General features: G+C 52.8%; 1 protein-coding gene across 4 annotated transcripts in view; it reads left to right on the top strand.

Annotated features, from left to right (window-relative positions):
- The window catches only part of DEF8 (differentially expressed in FDCP 8 homolog (mouse)), a 14,095-nt gene extending 4,635 nt beyond the window's left edge, over positions 1 to 9,460 (top strand). The window contains exons 2-11 of one of the 4 annotated variants that reach the window (XM_006860092.1): positions 555 to 638; positions 1,974 to 2,123; positions 3,580 to 3,721; positions 4,909 to 5,073; positions 5,492 to 5,619; positions 5,868 to 5,981; positions 7,261 to 7,341; positions 7,971 to 8,111; positions 8,210 to 8,319; positions 9,358 to 9,460. In XM_006860092.1, the coding sequence (XP_006860154.1) occupies positions 555 to 638; positions 1,974 to 2,123; positions 3,580 to 3,721; positions 4,909 to 5,073; positions 5,492 to 5,619; positions 5,868 to 5,981; positions 7,261 to 7,341; positions 7,971 to 8,111; positions 8,210 to 8,319; positions 9,358 to 9,460 (1,218 nt within the window). Of the gene's footprint in view, positions 1 to 540; positions 639 to 1,973; positions 2,124 to 3,579; positions 3,722 to 4,908; positions 5,074 to 5,491; positions 5,620 to 5,867; positions 5,982 to 7,260; positions 7,342 to 7,970; positions 8,112 to 8,209; positions 8,320 to 9,357 lie in introns of all 4 variants that reach the window. The other 3 variants (XM_006860093.1, XM_006860090.1, XM_006860091.1) reach the window with 3 other exon arrangements.
- Positions 9,461 to 11,382: the final 1,922 nt, after the last annotated feature.

The raw sequence follows: 11,382 nt of genomic DNA, 5'->3' as shown, positions 1-11,382 counted from the left end.
GGATCATATCGTTTGCAAATAGGGAGAGTTTTACTTCCTCTTTGCCAATTTGGATGCCTTTAATTTCCCTGTCTTGCCATATAGCTCTTGCTAAGACTTCCAGCACAATATTGAATAGGAGTGATGACAAAGGGCATCCTTGTCTGGTTCCTGTTTGCAGAGGGAAGGCTTTCAGTTTCTGTCTGTTGAGTGTAATATAGCCAGCCACCTGTTTTTAATCCACACATATTTATATAAACAAGGCATCTCTAGGACCTTGGGATGTGCCCATAAAGCTGCTATGGGTTTTCTTGATGCTGACTAGCTCTACATCATCTTTTGAAGAGCTCTTTCCTAATCGCACCAGGCGTATGTGTCTTAAAAAGTCATCAAGTAGGTGCACAGGTGGGGCAGGAACCCTGCCCCACTGTGCCCCTATGGGGCCTCCCCCCACCTAGGGCCCTCCCCAGCCCAGCACCCCAGCTCCACCCTGAGGAGAGGCAGGAGGACCAGAAGGAGTTGCTGACCTCTCCCTCTCCTGCCCCTTGCTGCTTCCCACAGAGGCCCCTCCAGAGCTGTCCCCTGCAGAGCCTGAATTCCGGTGTACCGAGTGCGTGATGGATCTCGGCCTGTCTGAGGACCACTTCTCCCGTCCCGTGGTAAGGTGTGGGGGCCCAGGAGGGAACAGGATGGATAAGCCCTAAGGCACAGAGCCTGCACGTGGTGGGTACCACGATTTGTTGGCTGCCATCTCCTCCCTTCTAAGCCACTCTCCTTAAGCTTAGCAAGCAGTCTCCACCTCAAGTCAGGACAGGAGCCCTAAGCCTTGAATCTGAGGTGATCATGCCTCTGACTGCATCACCAAAACGTCTTTGAGGACCACGGAGACAGCCTGAACCCAGGACAGGTGGCATAGTGGAGGCTGGGGCCTGGGGCTGTACCTCCCTCCTTCCCTTCAGATGTTTGAGAGCAAAGTCTAGAGTGTTGACTCCCATTCTAGGGGGTCCTGTGCACAGAGTAGGAGCAGGGGAGTAAAGGGAGTGCTGCCCACCTCCCAACCACAGCTAGTTTCATCAGTTCTAGACTGGGATTTCATTGAATTCTTGTTATGAAAGCATAAAGAACTTGAATTTAAAAAACAATGAAAACCTTTTGACTTTATGTAAGCCTCATTCAACTTTGACTGAACAGAACCCTAACATTAAAATGCAATTTCGTTGCACTGTGACTGTTCTGTTCCTGCAGCGTTACTGTGATGATGAATAGAGTTTGCGTTTCCACTGGGGCCCTCTGGTTCACACTGCTCTAGACTTTCTAAAAATTTTAAATACCATGTCCTTTCCTATATTAAGTCATTTAGTGCTTAAAATAAAACAAAATGTAACTTAATTTTAAAATGTCACCCAGAAGCGCCAATCCTAATTCCTTTTTCATTTTGCCTGTAGCCCTTAAGTAGACAAGCATTCATGTACCTATTCTGTGTCTCTTAAACAGCCTTTTCAGCACTTCTTATAGACACAGACTGATGGGAGGCACAACCTCCTCTTCCCTGGGATCTCAGATCCCCACGCCTGAGCTCTTGAGGGTGGGCAAGTCCTTTTCCTAGCCTGGGACTGAGCACGGGTCCTCCAGGGTGCTGTGTGGGAAGGGCAATCAGTGGGCTGGGGCAGGGGTGCCTTCGGCTGCTCTGAGCTTGTCAGGGAAGCCATCCTGTCTCCAGGAGGAAGCTTGCTAAGAAAAGGAAGTGAAATGCAGAAAAGCATCTACAGCAAAGTAAACAGATACCTAAAAGAAGGAAGTTGCCTTTGAACAGCATCCTGGATTAGGTTTTCAGAACTCTGGGCCAGGAGTGAATCCCACCCTGACTGCTAACTCACCTGTGCCTTGAGCCTGAATTTCCTTCTTTTAACTAGGGACTGTGGTCCCTCCTGGTGTAAGGGTCTATGGGGTTGGCCCTGCCTCGGCAGGGGTCTGAGCATCTGTCCACCTGGCAGGGCCTGTTCTTGGCCTCCGATGTGCAGCAGCTACGACAGGCCATCGAAGAGTGCAAGCAGGTGATCCTGGAGCTGCCAGAACAGTCAGAGAAACAGAAGGACGCCGTGGTTCGACTCATCCACCTGCGGCTGAAGCTCCAGGAACTCAAGGTGGGGTTGCCCAGGGACCCCCATGTCTGTATTGTTGTTGTTAAGTACCGTGGACTCATTTCCGACTCATAGTGACCCTGCACAGGGTTTCCGAGGCTATAAATCTTTGCGGGAGCAGAAAGCCTCATCTTTCTCCCGCGGAACAGCTGGTAGTTTTGAACTGCCGACCTTGAGGTTAGCAGCCCGATTCGTAACCACGATGCTACCTGAGCTCCTTCATCTCTGTATGTTGTTGTTGTTGAGTGCTGTCGAGTCGGTCCCGACCCATAGCGTCCCTGAACAGTGTTTCCAAGGCTTGTAAATCTTTACGGGAGCAGAAAGCCTCCTCTTTCTCCCACAGAGCAGCTGGTAGTTTCGAACTGCTGACCTTGCAGTTTGTAGCTGGATTCATAACCACTACGCTACCAGAGCGCCCATCTCTGTATAGAGGGAGGTAAAGATCGGCCCTTCACCCATGTTCCAAAAATTAATTTCAATTACTCTAGACTCAGTTCGTTACAAAGGACAGAGACCCAACCTACGTTAACTTAAACCAAGAAGAGAATAGTGGCTTGGTCCTGGAAAGATTTCCGACCAGCTTTCATGTCAGGTCCATTCTCAGGCAAGCTCTCCCCCACGGGTGGCAGAAGTACCCCAGGAACTGTGACCTCATTCTTCCTGCTCATCAGTCCCCATACATATGGGAGGTTTCATTCCAGGGGTTAAAGAGAGTCTCAGGCCTGACTTTCATTAACCAATCCCAGGTCACATGCCTACACTTTAACTAATCCTGGTGATTGGTCAGGTCTGGGTCATGTGTCCACCCCAACCAATCATAGTGACGGACTGGCCAGGCCTGGGTCATATGCCCATGGACTGCACACACAAAATGGGGTTAATTTCACTTTGAATCATCTGACCCAGAGTGGGAGGGGTTGGTTTTCTCAAGAGGCAGAAGTGGGAGTAGATCTTGGGGGTGAGAACTGTAGCTGTCTCCATAGTAGTGTGTTCCTGGCTGGGCTGCGCCTGCCCTGCTCTGGTACATGTCTCTGGGGATTTAGAAGGTGGAATAGTCATTAGGATAAGGACAAGGCAGTGGTAACAAAGATACTGTACAGTACAATGGCTTAAATTTTCCCCTCAAGTACCCATGGTACATGGCCCAGAGCTTTGTGTTGACCTTGGGGCCTATCTTGTTGCTGTGCCCATCCCTGGAGGAATCCAAGATGGCCCCACTCCACACCTTCTGGATGCGCACCCCAGGGAGCAGGGTAAGGGGCCTCTGTCCCTCCTGCTCACATGCCCTTGGCCCCAACGCAGTCCTACAGCAGTACCTTGCTGCAAAGGACGCTGGGAACGGTTGTCTGTATGCACAGTGGCCATGCTGGGTGAGCACTGGGGTCTTCTATGGGAGACAGAAATCTTAGCTACAAATGGTAACTGAGCTCAACTGTGTCCTGCCTTTGTCCCCTCACAGGACCCCAACGAAGATGAACCCAACATCCGAGTCCTCCTGGAACACCGCTTCTATAAGGAGAAGAGCAAGAGCGTCAAGCAGACCTGTGACAAGTGTAACACCATCATCTGGGGGCTCATCCAGACGTGGTACACCTGCACAGGTGAGCTGGTGACCCAGACTTGCTTCAGCTGGGCATGTGGGCTGGGTACTGGGACAGAGCAGAGATACCGCCCCTCCCCAACGCCACTCGCACGTCTGCTGTGTTCAGTAATGCTCTCCAGTGTCATCAACATTTACTGAGCCCTGTGTAGTGCTGGCAGTACCAGATTTGAACATCAGAGTCACGCACAGACTGTGCTATCCAGGGTGATGGTTCTAGCCGCATGTGGCACCTCAACTTTATATTTATTAAAATAAGTATGCTAAGAATACAGTTCCTCAGTCCTACAGTTTGCATTACCAAACACTTTGGCCACAGGAGACTCTGCTGGTCGAGAATATTTCTGTTGTTGACAGTTTCTTATAGTGCTACCCAGGATGATACGTCAGTCAGAGAGCAATGAAGGGAATTGTGGTGGTTATTACATGCTAATGAGTCATTTCTGACTCATAGTGACCCTGTATGGGGTTTCCAGGGAGCAGTTGGTGAGTTTGAACTGTTGACCTTGTGGTTCAAACTGACATTGTGGTCCAGTACTTATCTACAGTACCGGGGAATAGTGTGTATTTGGGGTGAGGTGCCACTAAGTAGCATGGAATTAAAAGGTGGTGGGGTGTGTGCCGTGGAGTCAATTCTGACTCATGGCCACCCTGCATAGGGTTTCTGAGGCTGTAAATCTTTATGGGAGCAGAAAGCGATACCTTTCTCCCATGGAACAGCTGGTAGTTTCAAACTGCTGACCTTGAGGTTAGCATCCCGATTTGTAACCACCATGCTACCAGAGCTCCTTGGAATTAAAAGGTATTAGGTGACATTTAAAGTAAAAACCTGGGTATATCTGGGGAAGAATATTCTGGCAGAGGGGACCATTCATGCTGAGGCCCTAAGGTAGGCATGTGTCCAGTACCCTGAGGAGCAGAGTGTGGCTGAAGCACTGTTTCTGACAGGGAGTGGAGGAGAGCTAGGCTTAGGTAGCCAGGGACTTTTCCTGAGTGTAGTGGGGACCCCAGGTGGGTGTTAGACAAGGCTTCACAGGGTCACCCTTGTGGTGGGCTTAGGGGCAGCTGTTGGAATAGAATCAGCCTAGCTGCCAAGTTGGCAGGGGGGTCCTGGTAGCTGAAGGTAAGCCAGGGCCGCAGGTTGTCCCTCCCTTTCTCAGAGCCTCATGTGATTTCCCCCCTCCCCAGGGTGTTATTATCGTTGTCATAGCAAGTGCCTGAACCTCATTTCCAAGCCCTGCGTCCGCTCCAAAGTCAGCCACCAAGCCGAGTATGAGCTGAACATCTGCCCCGAGACAGGTCTTGATAGCCAGGACTACCGCTGTGCTGAATGCCGGGCACCCATCTCTTTGCGTGAGGCCCGGGTGGCTGTGGGGGTGGCGGGGTTGAGGGTTAGGTGGGGCACATTGGAGAAATAACATTGAGGCGCTGAGGGGCGGTCCCTGTCAGACTGGGGGCGGGGTGGTCCTTGCTGGGGGTGGCCAGCATCTTATTAAGTTCAAGGAAGCTGAAGGTCAGGCTCTCCTTCCTGTGAGAAGAGGGGTCGGGAGAAAATGCATAGCAGTGCCAACTGTCTTCCTGGACTGACTGGTAGACCATTCCTGGGACGGGCCCATTGTAGTTATGACAAAACTGAGGCTCAGAGAAAAGCAGGAAGAGTTGTGTTTGGAAGAGGTTGGCTGTGGGCGCATCACACTGGACAGTGAACCGCGTGGTGTGATGCAGTGGACAAGCGCTCACGCTTCCTCAGCCCTACCACTGTCCTCCACAGGAGGTGTGCCCAGCGAGGCCCGGCAGTGTGACTACACCGGCCAGTACTACTGTAGCCACTGCCACTGGAACGACCTGGCGGTCATTCCTGCTCGTATTATCCACAACTGGGACTTTGAGCCACGCAAGGTGGGGCTGCAGTGTGGGTGAAGGGGACCCCTCCCAGAGCGGTGGGGGCATGGTTCCGGGTCAGGGGGCACGATTCTAGGGCAGGGTGTGGTGGTTCGGGAAATGAGTCCACTGAGCAGACCTGAGGGGACAGAGGGCTGGCCCTAGGTAAGAGGGCCAGGGGCCATGGCCTACCCTGGGCGGAGAACTGATGGAGAGGTCCTGGGTTGGGGGTGAGGGACAGGCACCAGACACTTAGCTCCTCCCAGGTGTCCCGCTGCAGCATGCGTTACCTGGCCTTGATGGTGTCCAGGCCTGTCCTGCGGCTCCGGGAGATCAACCCTCTGCTGTTCAACTTCGTGGAAGAACTGGTGGAGATCCGGGTGAGGGCTTGAGGAGGGGCCGGGAATGGGGGCATCGGCCTCTGGGTGATGAAGGAGAGTTGTGTGTCTCAGGGTCCTGTCTCCTCTGGGTGAGAGGGGGCAGCAGACGGGATCTGGGCTGAGTCTGGTGGGACCTCGGCTTTCTTCCCTAGAGCACAACCAAGAGGGATGTGGAAGCCCTTTGAGTAATTTAACTTGTCTGTAGCCACTGTAGGATAAGCACAGGACTGCTAACCACAAGGTCAGCAGTTCCAACTCAGCAGCTGCTCTGCAGGAGAAAGACGAGGCTTTCTGCTCTCCTAAAGATTGAGTCTTGGAAACATTATACAGGGTTGCTATGAGTCGGAATCGACTGAATGGCAGGTTTTTATTTTTTTTGGTAGCCACATGGAGCCCTGGTGATACAATGGGTTAACCACAGGGCTACTAACTACAAGGTTGGCAGTTCAAATCCATCAGCTCCTCCAAAGGAGAAGGATGAGACTGTCTACTCTGGTAAAGATTTATATATAGTCTCAGTAACCCTATAGAGGAGTTCTGCTCTTGATTAAGCATTTCAGAGTTGGGATTGACTCAGAGATGGTGGGGATTTGTTTGTTTGTTTGTTTTTGGTTTAGTAGTCACTTTAAAAGCATGGTGACTGCGTATGATAAGCAGCAGACCATGAACCACAGAGACCGTGGTTGGAGTCCCCCAGTTACTCCACAGGAGAAAGATGAGGTCGCTCTCAGTCGGAGCCCACTGTTCAGCATGAAGTCACTTTGAATAAGTGAAGAGAAACCGATGCAATTAACTTTGATGATGTATTTTAATGCTATATCCAAAAGATGATTTCAGCATGTGACCAATATACAAAATTACTGGGCTAGTTTACTTGTACTAAGTCTGCCAGTTCTGGTGTGTGCCCTATACTGTTGACCATCCCAGTTCAAACCAGGTCCAGCTGAGGCTAGGCACCACTGTGTTAGCCAATGGTGAGAGAGACAGCGCACTGGCCAGTGTCTTGGCGAGGTGGGAGAAGTAGAAACTCAGGTCACAGAGCTGGGGAGGGATGAAGAGTGTTGGGAACCTGTCCTGGGATCCCAGAGGCCGACGGTTCCTCGGGTGGGGTTTTGCTGAGGGGCGTGTGGGGGGACTGTGTGGATGAGCATATACAGGAGTGTTGTGCTATAGAGAATGCATCTCCAGGCACTGCCCCACGTGGGCAGCTGTGGTTGGGGTGTCCTGAGAACTTGGAGGTAGACCCTGGCTCAGGGTGCCCATACCTTTCCTGCTGCAGAAGCTACGCCAGGACATCTTGCTCATGAAACCATACTTCATCACCTGCAAGGAGGCCATGGAATCGCGTCTACTTCTGCAGGTCAGGCGGCCAGTGGATTAACTGGGAGGACGGGAGGCTGGGGGACACGGAGAGAACAGGCTTGAGAAGAGAAGATTTCTCAAACTTTGTCCCAGGGAGCCTAGGCAGGTACCTACTCACAAAGGTAACCTGAGATGGCGTCATGCGGCCTGTGAATCTGTGGTGGGCTGTATGAAGGCAAAGCTGCCCTGAGCGGGGTGAAGGCAGATAGTCTTTTCAAGGCCTCCTAGTTGTTCATCTGACAGGCATTTACTGAGCACCTGCTGTATACAGGCACTGTCTGAGGTCTTAGGGAGCAGGGACAGATCAGGAAGAAGGTGGGGGTAGGGGGCTGAGGGGACAGGTGTGGGAGGAGGGGATGATGGCCCTGCAGGACCCCAGGGGGAGAGGCCACAGTGGCCAGAGCAGACTATGGTGCTGTGGGTTGGGATGGGCAGTGGGGCTCACACCATTTGGGAAATTTGGGCCCCTTCCTGCCCTGTAGACCCTTCAGGCTTCAATTCTGTTGGGGGGCTGCCTGTTACAGACCCCTCCTCAAACTCCATGAGCACCTCTGGGCCTTGGCGGTGGGTATATGCAGATAGCCTGGTGGTGCTGACCTCGTGGGTGTGTTTGGGTGGCCTTGGTAGCTCCAGGACCGGCAGCATTTTGTGGAGAACGATGAGATGTACTCAGTCCAGGACCTGGTGGACGTGCATGTGGGCCGTCTCAGCTGTTCACTGACAGAGACCCATACACTCTTCGCCAAGCACATCAAGCTGGACTGCGAGGTAGGTCCCTCGAGAGGTTGTGGGTCTCTCAGCCCTGAGGGGACGTGGGGGAGGCAGCGAGCCTGGAGCTGGCATTCACCTTGTCCCCAACCCCCCAGCGGTGCCAGGCTAAGGGATTCGTGTGTGAGCTCTGCAGAGAAGGAGACGTGCTGTTCCCGTTCGACAGCCATACCTCTGTGTGCACAGACTGCTCTGCGGTCTTCCACAGGTGGGTGTGGGCTCAGCCCCCTCGGGTTTCCTCTCCTGCCTAGCTTTCCAAGCCCTTCACCTGGAAGTTGAGGTTGGACCTCTATGTCTGTGAGTAAATGAAAGGTTATGGGGAACATGGGAGCTGTGAGGTTTGCTGAGAGGGGGACGCTGCAGCAGCCCAGAGCCATGGTGAATGAGCTGGAGACCCACCTGCCTCCTCCGTGGTGATGGATGTTTCTTTCTCAGGTTTAGCTTAGACCACAGTTCCCCAAACGTTCTCATTTGGGAATCCGCACTGCTCAGAAAAAAAATATTTTTGAAGCCCCCTAGGCCAACAGAAATACCTAATGTTTTCATATATTAAGTGCTTAGGTTCAAAGTACTTAGTATTTACTGTCTAAAGAGTTAGTGGCTATCTAAAAAAAAAGGGCACACACAAATTAGAAGAAAGATAACATTTATTTCGTTCTTATATAAGCAGTTGTTTACTAAGAGGTGTGTGCTGGGACACCTGGGTTCTATGGATCCCGCCTCCTCATGTCCTGTCCACACACGTTTGTATGCGGTACTTGCTGTTTATCACAGCGACTGCCCACATCCCAGCTGTCATACCACAGCAAAGAACACAGTACAATCCAACCCTGAAACAACTTCCCCTACTTGTAGTATGTAGTGTCTGCCAGGCATCACGTGTTCCCTTCAACATTCACTGTCCTGAGGCCTCCCATGTGTTCTCCACAATGCCTGGGTGCCTGTGTGTGTGTGTGTGTATGGGGGTGGGGGGAACCTGTGCAGTGGCAGTAAGAGCTGAGCCCTCATTCATCCTGGTCATGGGACCTAGGTGAGGACTAGTGACGACGGGATCCCATGGAAGACCCCTGTATGCCTTGGGCATGTGTCCACCTTACCCAGGCCTTGTGGTCAAATGTGCCTGGGTCAGATTTCTGTCCCTCAGTGTCCCTGCCTATAGAAGGACAATGGGACTCAGTGTCTGGGGGCTCATAATGCCGCTGACATGCAGAGTCTGGAGGTCCCCTGATCCCATCTCTTCCTTCAGGGACTGTTACTACGACAACTCGACCACCTGTCCAAAGTGTGCCCGCTTGACTCTGAGGAAACGGTCGCTCTTCCAGGATCCTGGACTAGATGTGGACGCCTAGGCTGGGGTGGTGGAGGGCAGCCCAGCACCAATGTCCCGGTGGTGTTCTGCCATGGAGACTTTGGAACCCTCACCTGATAAGCACCATTGTACGGATTCTGCTGGGTCTCACGTTCTAGTGGGGAGGGGAGTTAGGAGGGCTGCTCATCTCTCCAAGATGCAGAGGTATGTGCCCTTTGGAGCCACAGCTGCCAGCCCAGAGCTGGGTCAGGCTGTGACAACTCCAGGGGGGTCTCAAGGAGCAAGCAGACACTATGGATGTTGGCTGCACAGACCAGCTGGGGCCAGAGTTCTCTTCTGCAGGGGTGGTTTGGGGTCTGCCCAGAAACTCCCTCCTCACTGCCCCTGCCCCACCCCCACCGCACGCAGACCCTCACTCATGCTGGCTGCAGCTGTCCCTGTGGACCTTCCTCTCTCGGTCCAGGGATCCTGTCTAGCAGGTGAGAAAGTGTGGACTTGTCACAGTTCCTCTCCTTGTGCCAAGCTAGGCGGCAGGTATGGTGCTGGACTGTGTTAGGGAAGAGTGGGTTATAATTACCCCGTGGCGCTTCTCAGGACGAATTTGCCACCGAGGAAGGAGCTCATCTTGTCCCAGTGCCAAGCTTGCCAGCAGGGTCTTTTATTTGGGGGCCCGAGACCCAAGAACACTGGTTACAGGGTCCTCGTGGGAAGACTGAGTGAGGGTCCCCCCTTCCTGTGATGAAGGCTGTACCTCACGCCATACCTTACGACCCCTTTTCACCTGGGTGGAACAGCTCTGTGCCAGTTGGCACTTTGTAGACCTGGCATCCCAGACATGGCTGAGGGACGGGACATTTGGGGACTCCCGGGAGCAGGACAACCTGCACCTGCCTTTTGCTGCTGCCCCCTCCTCGCCCTGGACTCATCTGTAAGTGCGTGATGGACACTTGGGATGCAGGGACATGGCTCCTGGAAGGTGCCCCATGTGGACTGGACAGCTCGAGGGCGTTGCCTGGACAGTTCAGCAGATGATGCAAGGGGAGAGGTAACAGCGTCAGGTCATACCCTAGGTCCAAGTCTACAAACTAGCAGGTGGAACTTTGTTGCCTCGGGTGGTCCTTCACACAGAGCCACATTGGTCCAGGGTGCCCTGTCCTACTCCCTACCTGCTTGTAGGGGGTGTGGGGGCCACAGGCTCAGTGCTCCCTGTATCCGGATCTGCACATTCCTATCTCATTTCTCTGCTGTGTTAAATTCCCGTCGTCCTCAGTTCACCGCATAGTCCACGTTATGTTGTTCTAGTTCACGGTCACTGTGCCCGCAGAGAATGCTGGTGTGTTGGCACTGGTTGGATGGGATTGGCTTTCGTACCTCTTCCTCAGCATACCTTTCCCACCTGCCCCTTCTGGTTAACAAAGTTTAAAAACAGAATCGTGTGTGGTCTTTGCATGACGTAGCAAGGCGGGACGAAGCCAATAAGGAACTAGGTTACCCGCCAGCTCAATGGTCTCCATAGGCTGAGGGGGTTGGTTGTATGTGTGGGCCAAGCCTACCTGGACAGCATCCAGCTGTCCCAGCGCCCAGTCCCTGGTAATTAAACAACTGTACTGTAGACCTGTGTGTGTGGTGGATCGGGATAGGGCACCACCTGCAGGGGGTGGGAGACTGTCTGGTTGTAGTGAAGAATTTTGGGTTGGTGGGGAGAAACACACTGGTTGGTTGGTGTCAGACAAAATGTGTCACCCTGTGACGGTTGCGTGGTTTTCCAGCGTCCCTTCTCATGTAGAATGGGGTGACATCCCTTGTGGTGTGTTTAAGGCTCACAGAGCATTTAGTAAATGTGCAGTAAGTAGCTGCATCTCTTCCTGGGGTCCTTGAAATGGGACTGTCTCAACCAGTGAGAAGCTGACTGATCATGCATGTCAGAGTGAGCTCAGCAGACCCAGCCAGCTTCTGGGATCT

The sequence above is a fragment of the Chrysochloris asiatica genome, unplaced genomic scaffold (genome assembly GCF_000296735.1).
Source record: "Chrysochloris asiatica unplaced genomic scaffold, ChrAsi1.0 scaffold00037, whole genome shotgun sequence".
In the NCBI taxonomy this organism is placed as follows: domain Eukaryota; kingdom Metazoa; phylum Chordata; class Mammalia; order Afrosoricida; family Chrysochloridae; genus Chrysochloris; species Chrysochloris asiatica.
This window is presented reverse-complemented; position numbering and strand designations above follow the sequence as displayed.